Genomic DNA, 22,976 nt, shown 5'->3' with positions numbered 1-22,976 from the left:
CAGTGGTTGAGAGTCTGCCTGCCGATGCAGGGGACACAGGTTCGTGCCCCGGTCTGGGAGGATCCCACATGCCGTGGAGCGGCTGGGCCCGTGAGCCATGGCAGCTGAGCCTGTGCGTCCGGAGCCTGTGCTCCGCAACGGGAGAGGCCACAGCAGTGAGAGGCCCGAAAAAATAAATAAACAAACAAACAAACAAACAAACAAACGGCTTACTCTGTCCAGTGACTGGCTGAGAATAGTGGAAATACCTAGACCTGAGTTGTGGCAGCCACTAGGCACAAGTGGCTATTTAAATTTAAATTAATTAAAATTAAATAAAATTTAATATTCAGTTCCTTGGTCACACTGTCCACATTTCAAGTGCTCAACAGTCACATGTGGCTAGTGGACACTGTAGTGAAGAGCACAGATACAGACCATTTCAATCATCACAGAAAGTTCTTCAGGACAGCAGTGGGATAGACTACTCTTCTGGTTATTAATTGCATGGCTAGTCACTAACAGTCCAATAATATTTTATGCCACAATTAGTCAACTTGAAGATATTTGTCTCGATCTATGGATACCAGATATCATCATGTGGCTGCTTTACAATCTTGCCATTAAAGTGAATATTATGAAATAAAAATAATAACACTTTAAGAGAGAGGAGAGAAGGAAAGAGAAGTTCTTCGACCTTCTACTCCAAATTTCACACAAGCAAAACAGAATCTAGTTTGCTTTTTCTGGTTTAATGATCTAATAATCTTTTTTTTTTAGGGTTACATTCAAATAAAACCAAAAATTATTTGGGGTAAGGTAGACATGTAAGACAATGGACAAAAGGCAAAGATTCTGAAAGAATTAAGATTACAGAGGTGAACAAATTGTACTGTTTGCTGAGTCTCTGAACATTTCTTTTGGCTTATTTGAAAACTTCCACCAAGCATCAACTGCCACATGGCTTTGCGAAGTCTGGCTCGGAGTCAAAGCCTTGGTCTACCCATCACTGCATGATGGAAGATTGTGCCTCGAAGATACCATGAGAGGTAAAAGATAATAAATAAGGTTTTATTATTATTTTTTTGGCCACGCGGTTTGGCATGTGGGATCTTAGTTCCCCAACCAGGATTGAGCTTGTGCTCCCTGCATTGGGAGTGCAGACTCTTAACCACTGGACCGCCAGGGAAGTCCCTAAATAAGGTTTTAGAACAAACTCTTTCAGGGGTTCATAATAACAAATTAAACACTGAATCAGCAATTTTTTCCATTGCTCATCTAATTTGAGATTCTCTAACTTAATCTGTAATACTCACCGTGCAGGAAGTTCACATATTTGATTATGGCCAATATCCAAAACTTCTAGTTTTCGGCTTTCACATACCCACTCAGGCACGTTTTCTAAACGGTTCCTAAATATAAGAATATACAATTCTTTTTGATGGGAATTTGGCTTAAAATATGGTTCAAAAGTCAAAATAATTATATAGCACAATAAAACTTCAAGTGAAATACCCAATTACAGTGAGTATAAATCAAAAGGATATGTGTATTCACTTTAATCTGAAGCAAGATGAATTGTGATAAGGAATAAGAAATAAAGAAAGAGTAGCAAAGAACATAGTCACATCATCTGCATCATCTCTAAAGTCTAAAAAAAAGTCTGGTTCCCAGAATTACTATCCCAAAATGTCTATAAACTCATGTAAGCTTAGGGAGAAGATGTCTTATACTGGAAAACAAACAAACAAATACATATACACACACTTCCAGTTAAGGTAAATAGTCAAATGGTATAAAGTAGTTTTATCTTCCAATTTGCATTTTTACTCTTAACATGAAAATTTTTCCTAACTCCAGAAGGTACCATGAGAGCAGTGCCATAGACAAATGGAAAGAAATGGCAGCAATGAAAAGATACACTGACCCTTAAGTTCAGAATTAATTACTTGAAAACATTTACTTAGGCATTAGATAGTAATTATAATTACCAGAAACAAGTAAACTAAACCAATGGTAACTTAAATTGTTAAATGAATTGACCACATCTTAGATAAATCTACTATATTTGAATGTCTCCTTAGTCACAGATGGTTAGCTTTTTACCTTCTTTTTAAAATATGTGAAATGACTAGGCACAAAAAATCTAACGTGGTATGTATGTTATGACTACAATTCTTTAAAAACAGATGAACAAGTCTGTGAAAAGTATAATGCTTGGAACAAGGATTATATTAGAGTAAAAGTTTTTCCTATTATATCAACTTTTCAACTAAAATGTAGAAAAGAAGGCAATATCTTCTGTTTAGTGTTTATACAGGTACACACGGTTCTGGCTTTGAAGCTCTACAGATTGACACAATTACTTTATTGTACAGTAGTTAATCTCTAAAACATCTCAATAAGATAGGTGAGTGAAAGTATCCTTCAGTATAAGCAACCTCACCATATAGCAATAAAATTCCTCTTAAGTGATAAAAAAACCTAGAACTTTGAACTTGAGGAACTCTAAGAACCTAGTAAACACTATCATGAATAACAGCTCAGTTCCTTTAGAGAACATAAATACACAAGAGAGGGTGAAATACCCAGAGCTATGTGAGGGGAAGCAGAGGTTTTTCTATGAGAATTTCCTACAGTTTGGGAGGTGGATTAGGCAGAGCACGTTACAGTAAAGATGCTGGACATGCGAGTTAAAAACAAGATGAATAGCATTTAAGGGCAGAATTCAGGGACTAGCATGACATAAGAGTCTCCAATTCAGTCTCACTTAGAGGTTTCAATGGGAACCATTTGCAAATTATATACTATAAATAAAAGAAAAATAGATTCACTCTATGGCCAATTCTCTGGAATAAATCTGTTCAAGATATTTATATGCACCCATGTATGCAAACCCCACTCCTGTACTCTTATTTAAATGCTGAAGATAATAATATTCAAGGCTGACAGAAAAAAAAAAAAAGAAAGAACTTAGGTAGTGTCTGACTTAAAATTCATTAAACAAAACTGTCTGACAGGAATTTAGTAGGAAATGTATGAAGCACTACTCATAAAGGATTTTAGAACTATAAATTTCTAATAAAACTAATTGTAATCATTCTCACATCAGCTAAATTCTGACACATTCTGACATAATTATGATTGAGAGTATTGTTAAAATATCTAGGTTTGTGTACTTTCATGACTAAAGACAAATTCTGCACCTGACAAATCACATATCAGTTGTATCAGATTTTACACACTGAAATGAGTTAACAGTTGTCACGTTGACAGGGCCACACGCTCCCATGTACTGTGGTCATTCAGAAAAGTCTCAGTTACTACCTTTGGAATTAAGTTAAAAGTGAGTTTCAATTTAGTGTGTTGAGATTATAAAAGTCTAATTTGTGCAAATACATGCTTTGGGCCTTCAGGAAAAAGTCTACTACAATATTTGCAGGAACCAGAGTACACACGACACACTGTAGGAGTGAATTTGTATAAAAGGTGTTCACAAATGAGCTGAGAAAAGTGAGCAGGCTGTATGGAAATCTCACTTTGGTAGTCTCAGCCACCACTTTTTAAGAGTTCTTAGTAAGGAGATGTATATACAAAACGGAAGCAAAAAATCAAAGAGCTATATAGCACAACATATATTTTTAACAAAATTAACAACGTTTCAGGGAAAGACATGAAGATATGGTTACTATAATAAAAGAAGTACTGGACCTTCCAGCCATACAACCCTCAACTGACTCATCTTTCAAGCATAAACCTGGCATTCAAACCGGTGTCCACATCAACATCTTGATTCTTCTGGTGTAAACTATAGTATACAAATGAAGTACATATTTTAACTGACAGATAGTTGCATGCATTTTTCAGAGCATAAGTATTCAACACTAGTGAATACCTTCAAGATATATAAAAAGTTTTTATGCCGAAGTTGAGACAGAATCATCTAAATAATTTTCAAGCAGACCCCAGAGTGCTCTAGGACTTGCCTTCTTACCTTGAGACATCCATGTAGGACAGATAATTCGGAACTGGGTAAACGTCAAGTTGGACAAGTTCTAGGAAGCAGAAAACAAAAACATTACCATTCAAGTGACACAGAGACTCCTTTTATATGTAGAATTTCATTCCTGTGCTTTATTCTCCATGGTTTATTTAGGTTAGGAAATACAATACATCCATCTGTTTAACTTTGAAACTACAGGAAAGTACAAAGAACTTCTAATTTAATCACAAGATCTTATTCAGAGACTGAAATAAATCACTCATTCTACTTTCCTACCTCTTTCTTATCCGCTTACTGTGGCACTCCTCTTGTTATGCATGCTAAATTTTATCTGGAAGATTAACTATATGAATACCATTTTTTTTAAACATTCAGCTTGATAAATATTTGTTCAGCACGTAGTAGTAAATACTTGTTTCCATTCAGTTGTCTGGTGGGAGGGAATGGAAATCTTCACTTCAGCAAACATATGCCCATAGGACCTTTTCTGTTTTAGAACTGCCATGATTTCCAAATTCTAAGGAGGAGACCTTATTAAATGAGTAAGACTCTTGCTTTGTGGTGTCCCTGTGGGTATATAATTTGGGTTTCTCTTAAGGTGAGCTCCTTTGTTGGTGGAGCAGGAAATCTGAGACCCTGAATGGAGTCCGTAACAGACCTGCCTTTCACCTTCATTCTCCAGATTTACTGTCTTAACAAGGTAGCCCAATCACCCCCCACCTTCCCCCCGTCTGCCCTTCAAGGAGAAGCGCCAAATCACAAGTGGGAGTAAACTATCTAAATAACACAATAGGAGAAAAACAAACTAGGAACTTTAAAATCTTCCTGTTTGATTCCTTTAAATACCAAACCAGGATTCTTCTTTTATGATTTTTATCTTAGCAAAATTGGAAAAACTTATTTTCCTAAATGAGGAAAGAAAAATCAAAGTGAGGCAGAGAAGATGGCACTGAGTAAATTCTTGGAACCAAAAGAGAAACTCTGGGGACTTCCCTGGTGGTGCAGTGGTTAAGAATCGCCTAGAGCCCGTGCTCCGCAACAAGAGAAGCCACTGCAATGAGAAGCCCGCGCACCGCAACAAAGAGCAGCCCCTGCTCGCCGCAACTAGAGAGAGCCCGCGTGCAGCAACGAAGACCCAACGCAGCCAAAAATAAATAAATTAAATAAATAAATAAATAAACAAACACAAAGAGAAAGTCTGATGTGGTCTTTGTTACATACCATTAGAAGAGGTATACAGTGCTTTTAGGAAATAGCCACAGATGTTTAATGTCACCAGTTGATTCCTTTCACAGTGTAAAACTTCAATGTTGTTGAAAACCATAGCATCTAGCTCACCAAGCTTATTGTCGCGCAGATCAAGCTGAGTGACGTGAGGGAGAAAGTCCAGTTCATCTGCTATTAGCTTCCTAATTAGGTTCAGTCTTAAGAGGAGAAGGACATAAATAAAGACTATAATTAACTGCAATGTTATAAATAAACAGCCACACCCTCATATGGTGACTAACAAGAAGGACTCAAGTCTCACTCCGTCACAGTCCTCCATGATTTCTTTAATCTCAGTATCTGGCTTTCCTTAACTAGTCAGATTCTCTGGCTATTTCTAGCTACAATTCCATGAGGTCTTAACCTTGACAATATAATCTGAAACACAATTTAGATCATTAAGGATGGAAGAGAAATATGCATACTGATTTTACCTTCATTTCAAAGGAGAAAAAAATCATTTGAATGTTTATTTCCAAAGAACCTGTTTGAAAGAACACGAGAAACAAAACCCAGAATAATCCATGAAGCACATTACAACTACATGGATATTTAAGGAAAGAGAGAGGATGAGTGAGCAGGTAGATGAGCAGCCATAAAGGACAGAATTAATCGGTGAACTTGGAAAAAAATAATGAATGGGAGCCAAATATACCCAAGAGACAGGTGTGCAAATATATCTGAATTTTCAGTTGGTTCTGGACCAAAGATTAATTACCAAAACTATCTCCAATTTTAAAATACTACTTGAAAGAGCAAAGTGCAGAAAATACTGAAATTTGACACGTAGGATTCACTGAGAAATCATAAAACAAAGGACAATAATGGGGATCAACAAGTTCAGGGCACAGGGAAAAACTGGCAGAGCCTCAGTCATAAGAACTAGTTGGCTAATAGACTAAAGTTGCCATGAATGAGCTGCCAAGAAGATACGTGAGTAGTAATGGGGACTAGGAATCAATATAACAAAAACACATCTAGCTTCAAAGTGGAGAAAAACAGAAGAAAATCTCAATTCCTAGTTTGCTAGGCTACGCCCAACTCCTTTACAAACAAACAAACAAACACGAGAACCTCCTGCTTCTCATTACAAAGCCAACAGAGCGCTGATACCACGCACTTGGTTAGAAGAGCATTAATACAAAGGCAGGAGCTTAGAAAAAAGCCAAGTCTTCTCTGCAGTGATTTTCTGCCCTTTGAGAAAATAAAATAAAATGAGGGTAACTAAAATTTTAATAGCAATATCATAAAGCCACTGAAACACAAGGATGAGTGACAAGACAGCAAAGAGCTAGGACTTGTCAACCTGCAAGAACAGCATATTGCCTCTTCAAATGTCCCCAAAATGATTTTTTTTTTTTGCTCCTTTTCTTTTCTATTCCAGGTTGTAAGATTAAAAACCTGGCCTCAACCCAGCAATTTGCCTATCTCCAAATGCTCACTAGATTACTACAATATGTACACAGAATGAAAAGAAAAAAAACCCAAATCTAATTTTGGATATAAGAGACTGCAGGAATTGAAAAAATGTCCCAGGTTCTCCCTACTCTACACTTTAAATTACCTTCACGTGGCACTATCATCTCCTCGCCGCCGCCCCGCTCCACTGTATTAACGCTAACGTAATTAAAGGGCTGGTTTAATGAGGAGACAAAAGAAAATCTATAACTACAGGGAGGTTAGTCCCACTATTCACTTTAAATTGCCAAGTCTTATCAGGATGCAAATATCAAAAGTTTTCAGGCTCACACAAATAATACAACTACTTAGGGTGACGTTTTAAAGAGGCAAAATGTGGTAAAAATTTTCTTCCAATAATCTCCTCAGTTAACACAGGCATTTTATTTATTTCATCAGTACTCACTGAGCATTTACTATGTGTTGATCGGCAGTATGAAAATGTTCTAGTTCCAGTTTGCTGCTCAACACTTTGCATATGTGACCTTGAGCAAGTCACCAAAGTCTCCGTTAAGTCTAATTCTAACCTGTAAAATGGGGATGACACCTTCCTTGTCCTACAAGGCAGTTGAGAAAATCAAATGAATGTGCTGGTGCTTTGCGAACAAGGAAAAGCCATGGTGATGATGATGATGACAATAACCTATGGCTTTGTATTAATAAGAGATGAATAAAGTAAGGTGCTTGTCAACAGATGTAGTAATTTAGTGAGGAAAACCAGATATGCTTTAAAATACGAAGTATAAAGATACAAGTATGTGATAAATGTCATAAATGATGTAAAATACAGAGAATGGTCAAAAAAGATGCTATGCAAGAGGAGCCATCTCATCTGAACCCCAAGGGCAGGCGGAATTCAACAGATGTAAATGGGAGAAGAAAGGCGTCCATGAGGAGTTGCTGAATGGCCTTCAGACTGAAGAGAAGAGCACAAGGTGAGTTTCATGCATGGGTGTAGGGGTCCCTCAGGAGTGCAGGCTATGTGAGAGGAGTGAGAATATGGCTACAAAGGTGGGTTAGTCAATTAATACTTATCAAGTACTGTGCCTACTAAGCGCTAACACTGGGAACTCAAGGATACATAAATAAGAGCAGCGCTCCTCAAGTTATCTCGGGTGAAGGACCTATTTTCTAAACTTCTAATCCATCACAGACTGATGTGTAGTCATATGCACATAACAGGACACAGCTCACCAAACAAGCAGCTCACCACTGCAAGTTCGCCAACACCTAAACTAGTCTGCTCCCTGTACAATGAGTCTGCTGATATGAGTCTACTTGGATATTGTGGCAATGTCAAGTCACTGTGTGTTTCTAAGATATTAAGTCTCAATTTCTACACATATCTCATTGTAGAAAAGTAGCAAATAGTAGGTTTGCTAGCACAGGCTGGAGGACCACACTTTGAGCAGCTCTGAGCTAGCGCATCATCCTCAAGGGATTCACAGGCTAGTGGGTTGAAACCAGATGCGAGAGCTTGAATATCTTGAACTAGAGAAGTGAAGGCTCTGAGCAGGGCTGTGCTTGCTTGAGAGGCTGTACAATGGCAGCAGATAGCTCAGCTAGGAGACAACAGCAGCAGTGAGAAGGCAAAGGAAGGGACAAGGAGTCAAACTAGTGTGCGAGAACTGATGAGATCTGGTAGCAGACTAGAAAACAGAGTCAAAAGTTTTGTGTCTGGATAACCAATGAAGCAGTGTTGCTATCAGCAAAATTAGGAATCCAGGGGAAAGAACTGGTTGAATAGAAAGAAATTAAACTCTGTTTCACATGTAATTTGGGTGAGTGTGTCAATAGGAGAAAGCAAGGTGAAATTATCCTGCTGGCAGCTGAAGTGGAATTAATCCCAAGAAGAGAAATAAGAGTTAGAGAAAAATTGAGGAATATTTACCATGGAGATGAAAGGTAAATGATGAAGTGCTGTGAGTATAGGCAACCAACCACCAAGGCACAAAACAGAAAGAGAGGTGATTGAGGAGAAAGACGTAACATCCACATTTTGGACAGAGAAAAGGAGAAATTATTAATGATGCCATAGAAGAAATAATATCAGACTCAAAAACGTGAATACGAGAAAAAGAATAAGATTAAAAGAAAAATGACTACTTTTAATCTGATGTAATATTTCCATCTGAAGGAATAAAAATTCAATCAATAAAATTAGCCCTCTGCTCACAGAAACTAAGTGAAACTCCCCTTAAACATTCCACTAGCTTCAGTTTAAAATATTAAGGCAGAATTATAAGCAAATCTGACCAGACTTGTGCCCCCTCAGCTCAGTGGTCTGAAGGGAAGAACTTACCGACTCATGATCATTCAACATTTACATGTACAAAAGTCTATTCTGGTATTTAAATATCCTGTAACTAATCTCATCTAAAAAAAACCCAATTAGAACTAGAAATCTGAAGAATTTACAAAGCTCTTAATAAGAAGTTACTTCCAAACCTATTAGATTGATCTCGTTTGTAAGCTAATTCAGATCAAGAAAAATGATGCTTTCTTATCCATACCAGGTAACTTATAAATCCCCTCATGCTTGCTACCTGAGGTCAAAACGACCATCCTTATACCTCTGGGTGGCTGAATTTAAAAGGGGCTCAGGACTTCCCTGGTGGCGCAGTGGTTGAGAGTCCGCCTGCCGATGCAGGGGACGCGGGTTCGTGCCCCGGTTCGGAAAGATCCCACGTGCCACGGAGTGGCTGGGCCCGTGAGCCATGGCCGCTGAGCCTGTGTGTCCGGAGCCTGTGCTCCGCAATGGGAGAGGCCGCAACAGTGACAGGCCCGCGTACCGCAAAAAAATAAATAAATAAATAAATAAAAAGGGCTCAAATTCTTGAATATGAAGGTGTTCTAAACCCAAGTGACTCAGAGGCAAATAATGTTAACAACTTAGAAAGAAAGTTAACAAGACAAAGTGTTCAGTTCCCTATCCTGTCACACTCCAAAAAGTTCTCAAAGTCAGATAAATTATTACCATTTGAACTCCCTGAACTAAGAATTCTAGGTCTGCAAATTGCTAACACTTCTCCAGGTAAGACAGGCTTGATTCCTTTAGTCAGAGGAAAGGTAAAGCAAGTCAACTCTTTGTGGGACTGGAAAGAATGGGTTCCCCGGGGCCAAACGGTAAGAATGGAGATCAAAGGGGAGCAAAAGGTGATGCTGCTTTATACTGATGAACAGGCCTGAGTGAGGGTCTGGGGTTATCACCAGAGAGGAAAGCGGGTAGTAAAACAAGGAAAGAACCATCAAACAAAGAGGTGAAAAGATGCCAAGACTGAAGCTGAGCAGGGTTCATGAGTACGAGACCTAAGCAGGTAATAATAATATGTAACATCTGCTGGGAGAGTGAGGCATTTACTCCATTCCTTCCAAAACTCTATGAATTAGATTGTTATTAACTGTAATCTAGAGATGAGAACACAGCTGCACAGAGACATTAAATATCTCGCCCAAGATTTAATGTAGTCATCACTCCCTGGTTAATGGGAAAGTTAGTTTGGCTGAAAAAGTATCAAATTGGGCAAGTTAATATTAAGGCCTAAACCTAACATGTTGCTTTGCAGGAACTCAAGCCCAATGACAGGCTCTTGTTTTTCCTTAAGAAAAGAGAAATTTAGAATGGCTTCCTCCTTGTGTATTGGTTCTTTGTGCATTAGAAAGTAAAACTGAAGTTTACATACGAAGGGATGATTACTGGGCATCTGTGATGAAGCAAGGACTGTGTTAGTGTTTCAGCTGGAGTTTAGTGTGATCAGATTCAAAATGCAGGTTCCCTTGTTCTTGCAAGGGGTGAGAGTGGAGGTTCTGGCCAAACTTGGGCCTACCCAGAGATTATGAGTTTACATTTTTGTAAAGAACCGTAAACTAAGGGCAGACCCATCTGCATAGAGAGAGAGAGGAAATTAAAATAAGTAAATTAAATAAGTAATAAATTTAATTTAATGAATATATTATATTAAGGAAGCCAAGGAAGGGAAAAAAAATTAAGGAGAGATGCTCAATGGTGTCAACTGCCTCAAGCCACAGAAAAGTAGGAATAAGAGAGAAAAATATCCACTTGGCTCTTGATACGGTTTTCATTCACCAAAAATAGCTCTCTCTGACTCGATGGGCCTACTGATTCACGCTCATTAAAACTGGTCTCAAACTTGCAAAACCAACTCAGACCTTCAAGATATGTGGTCACTCATCAGTGAGAAAAACATTTTTTAACAAGTTTCAGGCATGAGCAGACCCTACTAATAATCATTATACTTCCCTCTGGGCAAAAATAGCAAAGCGGGCCCGTATTGCAACTAACCAGCCTGCTTGCCTCGACAGAAGAATGCCACCGAAAGGGCTATAACCTAGCCCCCAAATATAAGCCAACCACTCAAATGCAATATATTTCTTTAAAATGGTTACCTTAGATCCACATGCTTAATGTGAGGCATTTTTCTTAAAGCCTGTAGCCTAAGAGTCTCCATACAGTTTCCAGACATACAAAGCTTATCCACAGCAGTCAATTTCTCCAATACCTCTGGAATGTCAGTGAATTCATTGAAAGAAAGACCAAGATAACTAAGCTGATGCATGTTCTCCAACTCAGCAGGAAGGGTCTGGAGAAAGTTTCCATCCAACAAAAATGTCTGTAAGCTATTAAAGAAAACATAAGAATTAGAAAGAGAATGTATAAATTTTACATCTTTATTATTAACATACGAGTTCCATAAGTATAGATCATATTACCAGAAAAAGAAAATATACTATCCTTTGCAAAATGCTAAGGACAGGGCCTGAGGCAATAATACACCAGAGAGAAATGATCAGAGATAAACATCTTAATCTTCTACTGAAAACGAAAATTATGACCAATTTTCCCAACTTGGATAGGCATAAATGAGAACAAGACGAGCTGACTGCAGTGTGAATCAGCCCAAATACCCATCTTTCATTGTTATTCTAAAAAATTAACTTCTAGGTCTTAGAGTTCAACATAACTCAGGAAATGAGAAAGTAACCCCTCCTCCCATATTTAGACACAGTCACCTGTAGGGGTCTTCGTTCTAAACAAGGATATTTTAATTTTTTACAAGATTCCAAAAGAAGCTAACAACTGAACTCTACACAAGAGCATGATCTCTTGATTTGGGACCAAGAGACCAACATATGACAACATAACAAGTTAACTAATCTCATGTGCTGCGACCCTGATGCAGCTTTCTGGGGGTTTCTGAGAGAGACTTTGCAGCAGGGTTTGAAGTACATACTTGTGCATATCTCCGACGGCTGCCGGGACTGCTCGGAGGGCATTGCAGGACACATTCAGCTCGGCCAGGGTTGGAATATTGCAGACTGCTAATGGGAAGTCCCCTAAATGATTATTGGAAAGGTTAAGACTCTTCAACTTGCTGAACCTGTTATAATAAAAGGAAAGAAAAGACAAATGTCATAGATGCATAACATCACATGATTTTGGCATAGCCTTAGAGATAATCTAGTCCAACTCTAATTCCGCTGAGCAGAAAAAGGAGCCCTGAGAGGGTAAGCGAGCAGCAGAGCTGGAGTGCACATCTTCAGACTCTAAGGCCAGCGTTTTACCTAAAATATAAAGGTTCTATTTAAGAACAAACGTCACTCTAAAATAAGGTTGAATATTTGAGGCGGTGAGTTTGCTGGAGTGAGTTTTTTAGCTTCACCTTGGCTAGCTTAATTAACACTCGTGTGAATGACAACAGAGGGGAAGGAAAAGAACACCGATGTAGCTCTTTAGGATTTCTGTCACCCCAGACGAGTCAAAAACTTTTCTGTTTCCCTTCTCTCCAATCCAAACCTGAAATAACAAAAACTTCACAATTAATCAAAACTACACTCTCTCTAAGGGTACCAGTTTTGCAGTTCCAAACTGAAGAACCAACGACCATTCCTCAGTCTCGATCCTGCTAACCACACACCCTTCCACGAAGAGCTCTTCTAAGGACATCTCACTCTAAGGACACTTTCCTCACCTAGCCTCTTCCTAGCTCCCTCCAACCTTTCCTCCTTTTCTTCTTTTTTCTTCATCTCACTCTCAGGACACTTTCCTCACCTAGCCTCTTCCTAGCTCCCTCCAACCTTCCCTCCTTTTCTTCCTTTTTCTTCCCCGTCTCCTCTTTCCTACCCCACAGTTAGGTACTCCTCACAGATGGGCTCTTTGTTTCTTCTCTCTTTACATTGTCTCCCTTGGAAAGCGTCTTACTACCCTGTGGACAACTCTCTCTCACCCTATCACACACCATCTCCTCTCTGTTGACCCACCCTACAACATTTCCAGTCCAAAACTGAACATACCATCTTTATCCCAGACCTGCACTTCCTCCTGCTCTATTTTTGTTAATGGCTCTTTCATTTTCTCAGTTGTCCAAGCAATTAAAGCAATTCAAGAAGTCACCTCTAAGTTTGAGGGCACTTCTCTGTGTACTCTCACATTTGGCCCATTGCCAACCTCTACAACGTTTTCTATTTCAGATGAGAATCAGATTAGTTATTGCATTATGCTAATTATTTTATAAACTGGCCAAGCCTAAATACTAGGCAAGGTGTACTATGTCTAGAACAGACACATCTTAAAAATAAACCCAATTCAATCCAATCAGCATTTTAAAGAAACTGTCATGAGACCTCTTTATTGAATTTTATAATAAAAAATGTAAAGCTTTGTTCTAAATGGCTATATAAATTTTATTCTAAATAGAAAGCTGACAGTGTACCTATTTGATAGATTGATAGCTATTTTCTAGACAGAGTAATTTTATTTTATTTATTTATTTTTGGTGGGGGTGAAATTCAAAAGGATAGTTTTATTGCTTTGCCAGGCAAAGGGAGCCACAGAGGGCTAATGCTTTCAAAACTGAGTGTCCCGACCTGCAGGGGGTAGTGAGGAGTTTTATAGTAATGGTTCAAAGAGGAGGGTGTGGTCAGCTCATGGACCTTCTTCTGATTGGTTGGTGGTGAGGTAAGTGGGAGTCAGCATCATCAACCTTCTGGTTCCAGCCAGTCCGTGGTCTGCCTGTTGTGGCAGCATAGAGTTAACTTCTCCCACCTGGCGGGGGTTTCAGTATCTGGTTTCAGGACTTAATGAAGCCCAGGTTCTTGAGGTCTCATCGCAGAAACAATGCAGTGAGAGACAAAGTTGATAGGTAAGAAGTGGATTTATTTCGAGAGCAACACACTCCACAGACAGAGTGTGGGCCATCTCAGAAAGCGAGAGCGGCCGACAGAGTAATTTTAAAGTAAAAAACAAAACAAAACTTAAGAATTACTGCTAAACGTGAATAATCATTTAAAATTTTGTTTTGTATTTTATGATTTGATTCATTAGTCCTACTTAAAACAAAGAATGTTTATCCTCTGTTCTGATTATCTATGATCTATCTAACACACAAGCTAGAATTAGAGGGTCTATTATTCCTAGCCCAGGGGTTCTCAAAGCATGGTTGGGGGACCGTGGAAGAGGTCCTTGAGATCCTTTCTGGAGATTCTCAAGGTCAAAACTATTTTCAGAACAATGCTAAGATGTCATTTGACTTTTGCCACTCTCATTTTCTCCCAAGTGTCCAGTGGAGATTTCCAGATGGTACATGTCTTTGTGATAACACACCTGATTAGAAACAGAAGGAGACTTGAGAATCCAACTATCTTCTACTTAAGCCAGGTGTTAAAAGAGTTGCAACAATATAAAATAATAACATTCTTCTCCCTATTTTTTCTTGTTATAGAAGGTAGTTATTTTTCATAAAAAATATATATGTTAACAAGAATGGGGTTTGTTATTTTTCTAAATGAATTACTATATATGAAAATATTTCTCAGTTTAAATTTCTAACACAGTAAATATCAATAGTTTAATCCACAGAAATAAAAGCTGCTTAGGGTCCCCAATTTTTGAGACAGTAAAACAGTCTTGAAATAGGGTTGCCAGATAAAATACAGGACATCCAGTTAAATTTGTATTTCAGATAAACAACAAATAATTTTTTAGTATAAGTATGTTTCAAATGTTGCATGAGACATACTTATGCTAAAAAATATATATTCTTTTTTTTCTGAAATTCAAATTTAACTATATGCTTATTTTTCTTCTAATTCTGGAAACTCTATCCTGAAATAGATAAAACTGCTGTTCTAGTCCAAACAAAAACAGTACCCTACCTTCTAGATTTGTATGCTCATTTGGTAGAACTGGCCACAGTTTTAAAATATGCATGCAATTAAACTGAACTTTTTAAAAAAAAGTTCCTCTAGGAAGGAAAAAGACCCTAGACATTATCCAAAACAATACAGCACAAAGACTTCAGAAAGTGGAGAACAGAAGGATTACAATTCCAGTAATTACTCAAGATGGAAAGTGGAAGCATGGGCTTTTGCAAAAGTATTTGTCAATAACAGGGGGATAAAAGGTATATTCATCTAGGCAAACAAATTTATTAGGACCATACTATTCCTGAGAAGAAAGGCAAGCAGCAGTGAGTTGAATGAGTAAAAGGCAGGTGACAAACTTGAATGGAAGAGAAAAAAAACTAGTTAAGTACAGGCCGAGTGCCCCTGCGGAACAAGGAGTTTGGGCTCCCTTGGCCTAGAGCTGTACTGTTTGGTACAAATACCATGAGACCCAAGTGGCTCCCGAGCATCTGAAATGGGGCCAGTCAAAACTGACGTGTTCTCTAATTATAAAATACACACTGGATTTCAAAGACTTAGTACAAAAAAGAATGTAAACTCTATTAATAATTTTTTAGGACTGATAATTTTGATACATTGAATTAAATAAGCTATATTATTAACATTAATTTCACCTGTTTCTTATTCCTTTTCCTCAATGTGGCTACCAGAAAATTTAAGGTTACTTATGTGGCTCACATTATATTTCCATTAGAGAAGCATTCTCTCCATACTAACAGTAAGCAGGATCCTGGAATTCCTTTACCCAAATGACGCCTTATCTGTTTTCAGTGCTTGTGTGGGCCTCTTCCCTGGGCCCATCCGCCCCTGAGTATGTGCACCCATAGGCCCTAGGAGCGGACAGAGGTTGGACACATGGGCTGTGTGTCCTGCAGGATGAGGGATAGAGTCGGAGATGGAAAAAGATGAGATTTGGGCCACTGAGCCAGTTCCCCCCCATGCAGCCATATCCAGTGCAGAATCCCAAGGGGTCTGAGGATTATATAGATAGAATTCAATAAATTTGAATCTAGAGGTCATCAGAAAAGTATATTTGTGAAGGTAGGAGGCAAGAATGTATTTTATTTAACAGTTCGATAGCTTAATTATAAATTAAATATTTAGATATGTGGGCTGGGGCCTCCATTTATATACTCTTGCCCTAGACCTATACATTTTAAGGGATGATTCTGATTTATAAGTGTCCTAAGTTTCTCTCGTTCCCTCTCTACCTCCTTCGTAGCCTGCCCTGCACAGCCCATCCCCCAAATTCTTCCCAGAAAAGAACTTGATGTTCAGTAGACTTGTTTAGCAAACAAAGCATGGATTGTTTCTGAGAACTCAAGTTCTTGATCAGAACACAGTAAAACTCATCTGTTTTGGAAACTCTAACCCTTAGCCTTCTTAGAGGTCCACTTTTTCTTTATTTATGTAGAAAGCAGTCAGATTATAGGCATTTGCCAATTCAAAAACCCCTTCTTAGAAAAATAAAAGTCCACCTAGAATCCACTTCCCTCTGGTCTTCAAATGGGTGAAACAGATACCTGAAGGCAATTTTTAAGTTAAGAGAGAGATAAGAGATCAAAGTAGGGAGTGGGTGACCTTTCCTCCCTTTACCTTCATTTTAAAAGAATGCAGAGGAGAGAGCAAGGTGACAGCACACTGTTACGGAAGAAAAGACCAGAAATCTCTATGTCTCCTACAAAATTAAAGACTTTTAGCTCTGTCATGCTAACAGGTGAGACAGATAAGTTATCAAATGTGCACAGGCCCTGATTCTAAAATAAAACTTGGCTGGCTTTGGAAAAAAATGCATATTTGGTGAAATATTTTAAATAATTTTATTTTTGAAACTAATATTACAGTTCTTAAACCTTAAAATTAAATACTTGAAATGAAGTTACATTATATTCAATCAGGCTGCAGATATCCCCTCATAGCTGTTCAATATAGGAAGTAGAGGATGATCAGAGCATCACAAAATTTAAGACTAATAAAAATTATTTTAATGACGATTGTAATAATTACAGTTATGAGTTTATCAATAACAAGAAAGGATTCTTTTTGATACTGTAGAAACTAAAAGGACAAGAAACTGTGTGGTTTGTTTTTTAAAAACATCTGTTATACGTACACACACACACACACAGTGCCAAGGCTAAAGAAAGCTACTTAAAGTAGATATACCTTCCTTATTTCTCAGGGCTATCAAAAGTGAGAACAGACAGGGCCTTTCATTTCCCAAGCTCATAGACAAAGAAACTAGGCTCAGAGAAATGTGACTATCACAAACAACTTGAATCTACTGCCTTTCAACATCAGTACTACTTCTCATCTCTCCCGCCCTTCTTTTATAACATCTTATTAAAGAGTTAAATGTAAATAGATATCACTTACTAACAATTCTAAGTCACAGGTCAAAGAACGGCCTCAGAGTAGTGTGTGGAAAGCACTCCTTTTTCACCCTCATTTCCCTCTATAGAGGGTGGCATTATCAGCCCTGGAGGATAATGAATATTTTGAACACTATGTACATTTACCTTCAAACAAATTCAGGCACAGCCCATGCTCCCAAACTACCCAACAACCTGAAAAGACTGACTTCACTTTCCAGAGCAAGCAAAATGCTTTAAGGAAAGAGATATTAACTCATGTTCATTTGTTGTATACAGAGCTCAGAGTAGGGAAAAGAAATCAAGTTAACATTCATCCAGTCTAACAGAGTAATCTTAGTTCTCAAAATGAAGTTACATGGCACAGTATCACATTTAGCAAATGGCTTCTCTTTATTTTCTAAGGAGCACTTGCTCCCAATGATTTTATTTTGCAGTATTTATGGGTGCCCAATGCCATCCACATAAGATATCACAGTTGAGAAAAACAAACACACAAATGCTGTCAATTTTCATATACCGCCCTGTCCTGGGCTTGTTTTATTATGATCACTGATGTGCTTAATCTATTCTCCTTTCTCAGAATTTATCCATTCAATCTATCCACACTCAAAAATTTATGTACAAGGTTCTTTCTGCTTCTGAGTTAAAGGTAAGGGCTACATAGCCTGTATATATTTAGGAAATAAAACCAAATAAATAGCATGATAACTGTTTGGAGACATAATACTAATTAGCTTTAGATCCATCTAAATCTTTAGTAATTTTCCTTCCAGGAACTAAGGGTACAGTACCAGGAAAACTTGACTGTAAAATAAAATGACAGTATGGTAGAAGTAGTTCTATTTTTAAACATATTCTAAATGTGCTTAAAATGAGTGTCACACACTACACTCATGAAGCGGAAACCACATTTGTCTTACTCAACGAGTCAAAGAAAAATCAATATTACTTTCTGGAGTTATTATTCCCCACAAGCGGGTCAGTTAAAAAAAGACTCCCTGGGTGACTGGATTTCCGTATCATAGAAACAGTCTAAGTTTAACTTGTTTTTTTCCCGTGGGGGGACAGGCTAATACACGTTGGAAATTATTAGGCTTCGGTACTAAGTAATGAAGGCACTGCTTGAGGACTGAAGCTGTAAGCCTAGCTCCAGGCTCAGCCCTCTGCCTTCCATTAATTATTAATTACGAAAAGCAGGTTCCCTCATGGTCTGGAGAGCTGCACCTTAGTGGAGAGGTGCCAACTCTCAGGGCTCTGTAATACAAACTGTATTTGCTTTTAAGAGAAAAACTGCTTTTATTTGGTGACCAAATTAATACATGCTCTTTTTAACAAGTCAAACTCTAGAAGCATGTAAACAAAATGTTAACAGTCTCCTACTTCCTTCCAAATCTCATCCTCCTGAGATAACCAGTGTCTAGAGTCTGGTATACATCCTTCCAAAGCTTTTCTTCCTTGTAAAACACATACACGCGTAAGTGGGTGATAACCTCCCTCCCTCTTCTGTGAGTGGGACTGTACCACACACTTCTCTTCTACAACTTGTTTTCTCATCTAATACAAACAAATCATCTTTCTGCATCAGTATGTTAACATCTAACTCACTCTTTTGACAGCTGCATAATACACAGAGTACAAATGTGCCACCAATTTATTCCATCCCTCTGCTGATCGACACGGAATGCTTCCAGTCTTTTGCTGATAGAAATAATTCAGCCTATTTGTTTGTGCATCAATTGATTTTATTTTGCAGTATTTATGGGTGCCCAATGCCACCCACATTTTTGAAACCCAACAAGCTCTAAAAACTAGAAATTTTTCTTTGATTCATGTGGTGCCAAAAATGATCTAAACTAATGTGAATATTCATCTGATCCCTTTAGAAATATAAACGTGTTTGCTTATGGAGTGCTGTCCCAAACCTTGAGAGAGGTGTTATACAATATACAGTATATGCACCGTATTATCTTTAATAACCTGAAAATCTCTGAAATCTGAAACTTTACAAATGGCCTCAAGAGTTTTGGATAAGGGATTGTGAACCTGTATTTCTAAAAATATAACTGTGGGTCTAAGAGTTTGTACAATTAAATTTTTTTTTAACCTTTCTTATATTTTATACAACGTTTAAAGGTTACTTTCCATTTACAGTTATTACAGAAGATTGGCTATATTCCCCATGTTGTACAATACATCCTTGACCCTATCTTACACCCAACAGTTTGTATCTCCCACCCCTATATATATTTTTTAATCCATATGGCAGAATTACCAAAAAGTTGTAGAAATTCACACTCCCAATCGGTCACACAGGAGAGGGCTTCTTTCCCTTTCTTACCTTCGCTACCATTTAATGTTAGCATCCTTTGCATTATTGCTAATCTGATGGGCAAAAAGTTGTATCAGGTCATTTCAATTGCTATTTCTCAATGAAGTTTATCTTGTTGTGAACTTCATCTTCTTTTAAATACACAGTCATGTTCTTTGCCCATTTTTCTCCCGGGTGGTTCACCTTCTACTTATCATTTTGTAGGAGCTCCCTGAAAACTATGTGCCTCTTGGTGTCGTATGATGCATGTGTGTCACAGGACGCTCCAGCTTATGGTTTCATTTTTCCCGCCTTGCTAATGCTGACTTTAGCCACACACTAATTTTAATTTTTATTTGCTCAAATGTGGCCATTTTTTTCCTGTATGAAGTCTATGTTTTTCACCTTGCTTGAGAAGGTCCTCTTACCCTAACCCAAAGTGGCACAAATGTTCTCCTGTATTTCCTTCTAATATTTATATATTTTATTTTTCACATTTAGACCTTTATTTCACCTGACATTTATTTTATGTTAGGTGGAGGTCTAACAATTTTTTTTCTGGTAGCTAATTATGCCAATATCATTCATTAAATAAACCATCCATTTCAATTTCCATTCAGTTTAAATAAATTTCATAGAATAGGGGAAGAGAGAACAAAAAGAGAAGCTTAGTGTCATTCCAGTAAAACAGACGAAGAAAAAGGCTTGGGTAAAAACAAGCTGCATTTACTTTTTCTTTCTCTTTTCTTTTTTTCCAAGAGAATTTATAAAATCAAGTGCCTGTATTTTTGTTCTTCCTAAGAGCCCACTTTGTGGTTCTGAGTCGGCAAAATGCTTTAATAAAATTATCAGTTTGATAGAGTAGCTTTTCTCTTTTATCTTTAGAAGGACAAATCTTGGGAAGGGTATTAAAGTACATTTTAAAAATGTGTACTGAATGCACTTTCTCTCAAGAAACATTAGTTATGTCAATGAATGAAAGACATCAGTCAGCAACTTCCTGATTCATCTTCCATGCACTCCTCAAATCCCAATTCCTTTAGTATGGAACTTTACTGGCTTATGAACTTAGTCCCTACACCATGTTTTAATATTTTTGCCCCCAATCCAGGAATGATATAGAGCAACCTGAACATGCTCTAACTGTTATGTAAGAAAGCCAAATAATCTGCAGAACAGTTAAGAGGCTCTCTCTCCTGAATGCAGGAGAAAAGAAAGGATACCTTTTACCCCATGTTCTTCTTGGACTTGTCTGCAGCTGTGGTGGCATGAGACACATTTGAATCTCTGGGCCTGCTTCAGAACTGCTGGGAACACCTACGCCTCAGAAAGCGTGACTCATCTCCTCTTAGCTCTCACACTGCTCTCCCCAGACTGTACTGTGCTGAAATTGAACTCTCAGCGGTGACTTCTCCATTTCTTGGTGCGGCACTTTTTTCCTGTTGTCCCTTTACCACTTCTGAAATGAATCCACGTGAACTTATATATGCCATTCTGTTCCAAGGCTCAAGTGGCCCACTGGCCTTGTTCCCAGCTAGCACCTGCCAGGGGCTTCTAGGAGGTTCAGTGCACCCAAATGCTAATGCAGCACACAGCCAGCTTCTCAATACTTGAGCAAAATAAACAGAAACCACCCCATCTTCATCCTAATCACCATAAATGACTGTCAGTATAATCAAAACAAGCATATCACCTTCTCATAGGACTAGAAAACAAAAATAAACACATGTATATTTTACTTGGATAAAATTTAAAATTTACAGCCACAAAAGAATTTGAGTAGTATTTCCCTCAGAACTGCTGCAGATGTGAAAAAGCAGAAAAAGTATACCAAAGCTACAATTCATAAACATAATTTTTCCAAAATAATAATCAAGGAAATAGATAACACTCAGTGCTGGCAATAATTACAATGGACATGTTGCTGGAAGGGCAAATTAAAGCATCCCCTAAAGAGAGAAATGTTTACTTTAATCCTCCCTTTTAAAATAGTTCAAACAAGAGGCACTTATGGGTTACTTACTTTGTGCCAGATCCTAGACACAGTTAACCCTATGGATACAACAGCCAACAAGACAGAGCTCCTGCCCACAGCAAGGGAGGGGTGGAGGGGGCATGCAAGGGCAGGCTCCCATGAATCAAGTAATTCCATTATACAGAAAACCACTCCAAATCACAGGACGGTAACCATGCGTTAAGAGCAGTCACTAGATCTACAGGAACTGGGCACTAACTAAATTCACGAAAACAGTAAGTCCTCAGTGGCATAAATCGGTCACTTGCTGATTCTTTTATAAATTGGCAACATAACAATCAAAAAAACAAAGAAGAAATATGTTATGTTACAGTTAAACATCTCTTATGAAATAGTTTCTCACTTTATCCATGACTACATGTTTTCATTTTCTCACCAACAGATCTGCCCATAGTTAGCCAATTTAATTGAGATACTATTCAAGAGATGTTTAATATTAACCTCCACACTAGTAGGACAAATAACAAAATATAAAAAGAACATTTCTGTAACAGGCAGAAAACGGATGCTATTTCCACTTCTCAAAGCAGAGAAGACCCACACAGTATACTTCGATAAAATCACAGTTGAGTCATACAAGGATATGTAAAAATGAAAATCAGGTAATGTCTCTATCAAGGATATTAGATTACCAAAGGAGAAGGTGAACATAAGCTAAAGCCGGAAAGAATAATCATGTCACGAAAACATGCTCAGACATGGAAAGCTTAAGCTCACATCACAAACAGACCAGGCATATCTGATAGTTAAATAGAAAAAATAAAAAATCCAATACCCAAAGTTTACTAGGTATAATAAAAGTCCAGGGCTTCCCTGGTGGCGCAGTGGTTGAGAGTCTGCCTGCCAATGCAGGGGACACGGGTTCGTGCCCCAGTCCGGGAAGATCCCACATGCCGCGGAGCAACTAGGCCCGTGAGCCACAACTACTGAGCCTGCGCGTCTGGAGCCTGTGCTCCACTACAAGAGAGGCTGCGACAGTGAGAGGCCCGCGCACCGCGATGAAGAGTGGCCCCCGCTTGCCACAACTAGAGAAAGCCCACGCATAGAAATGAAGACCCGACACAGCCAAAATTAAATTAAAAAAAAAAAAAAGTTCAATCCTAGGACTGAACCATTCATTCACTAAACATTTTCTGAGTTCTTATCAGGCATAAAGGGTGTGAAGCATACACATGTGAACCAGGCATGTTTTTCACCCTCCAGGAACTTGAAACAGTTTGGGAGCAAAGCTTCTATAATAAAAAGCAGAGGATGAAACGTACTGGGAAAAAAATACCATAAATGCTTGCAGAAGAGAAAACTCACTTTTACTTAAGGGACATGAACAAGAGTTCAATAGGCAGATGGGGA

General features: G+C 38.2%; 1 protein-coding gene across 1 annotated transcript in view; it reads right to left on the bottom strand.

Annotated features, from left to right (window-relative positions):
* The window catches only part of PHLPP1 (PH domain and leucine rich repeat protein phosphatase 1), a 209,958-nt gene that overhangs the window by 45,911 nt on the left and 141,071 nt on the right, over positions 1 to 22,976 (bottom strand). The window contains exons 5-9 of the mRNA XM_079717492.1: positions 11,959 to 12,105; positions 11,114 to 11,344; positions 5,204 to 5,406; positions 3,974 to 4,034; positions 1,296 to 1,391 (exon numbers count right to left, since the gene is read on the bottom strand). Of these exons, the coding sequence (XP_079573618.1) occupies positions 1,296 to 1,391; positions 3,974 to 4,034; positions 5,204 to 5,406; positions 11,114 to 11,344; positions 11,959 to 12,105 (738 nt within the window). The remainder of the gene's footprint in view (positions 1 to 1,295; positions 1,392 to 3,973; positions 4,035 to 5,203; positions 5,407 to 11,113; positions 11,345 to 11,958; positions 12,106 to 22,976) is intronic.

The sequence above is a fragment of the Hyperoodon ampullatus genome (genome assembly GCF_949752795.1).
Source record: "Hyperoodon ampullatus genome assembly, chromosome: 13".
Taxonomy (NCBI): Eukaryota; Metazoa; Chordata; class Mammalia; order Artiodactyla; family Ziphiidae; genus Hyperoodon; species Hyperoodon ampullatus.
This window is presented reverse-complemented; position numbering and strand designations above follow the sequence as displayed.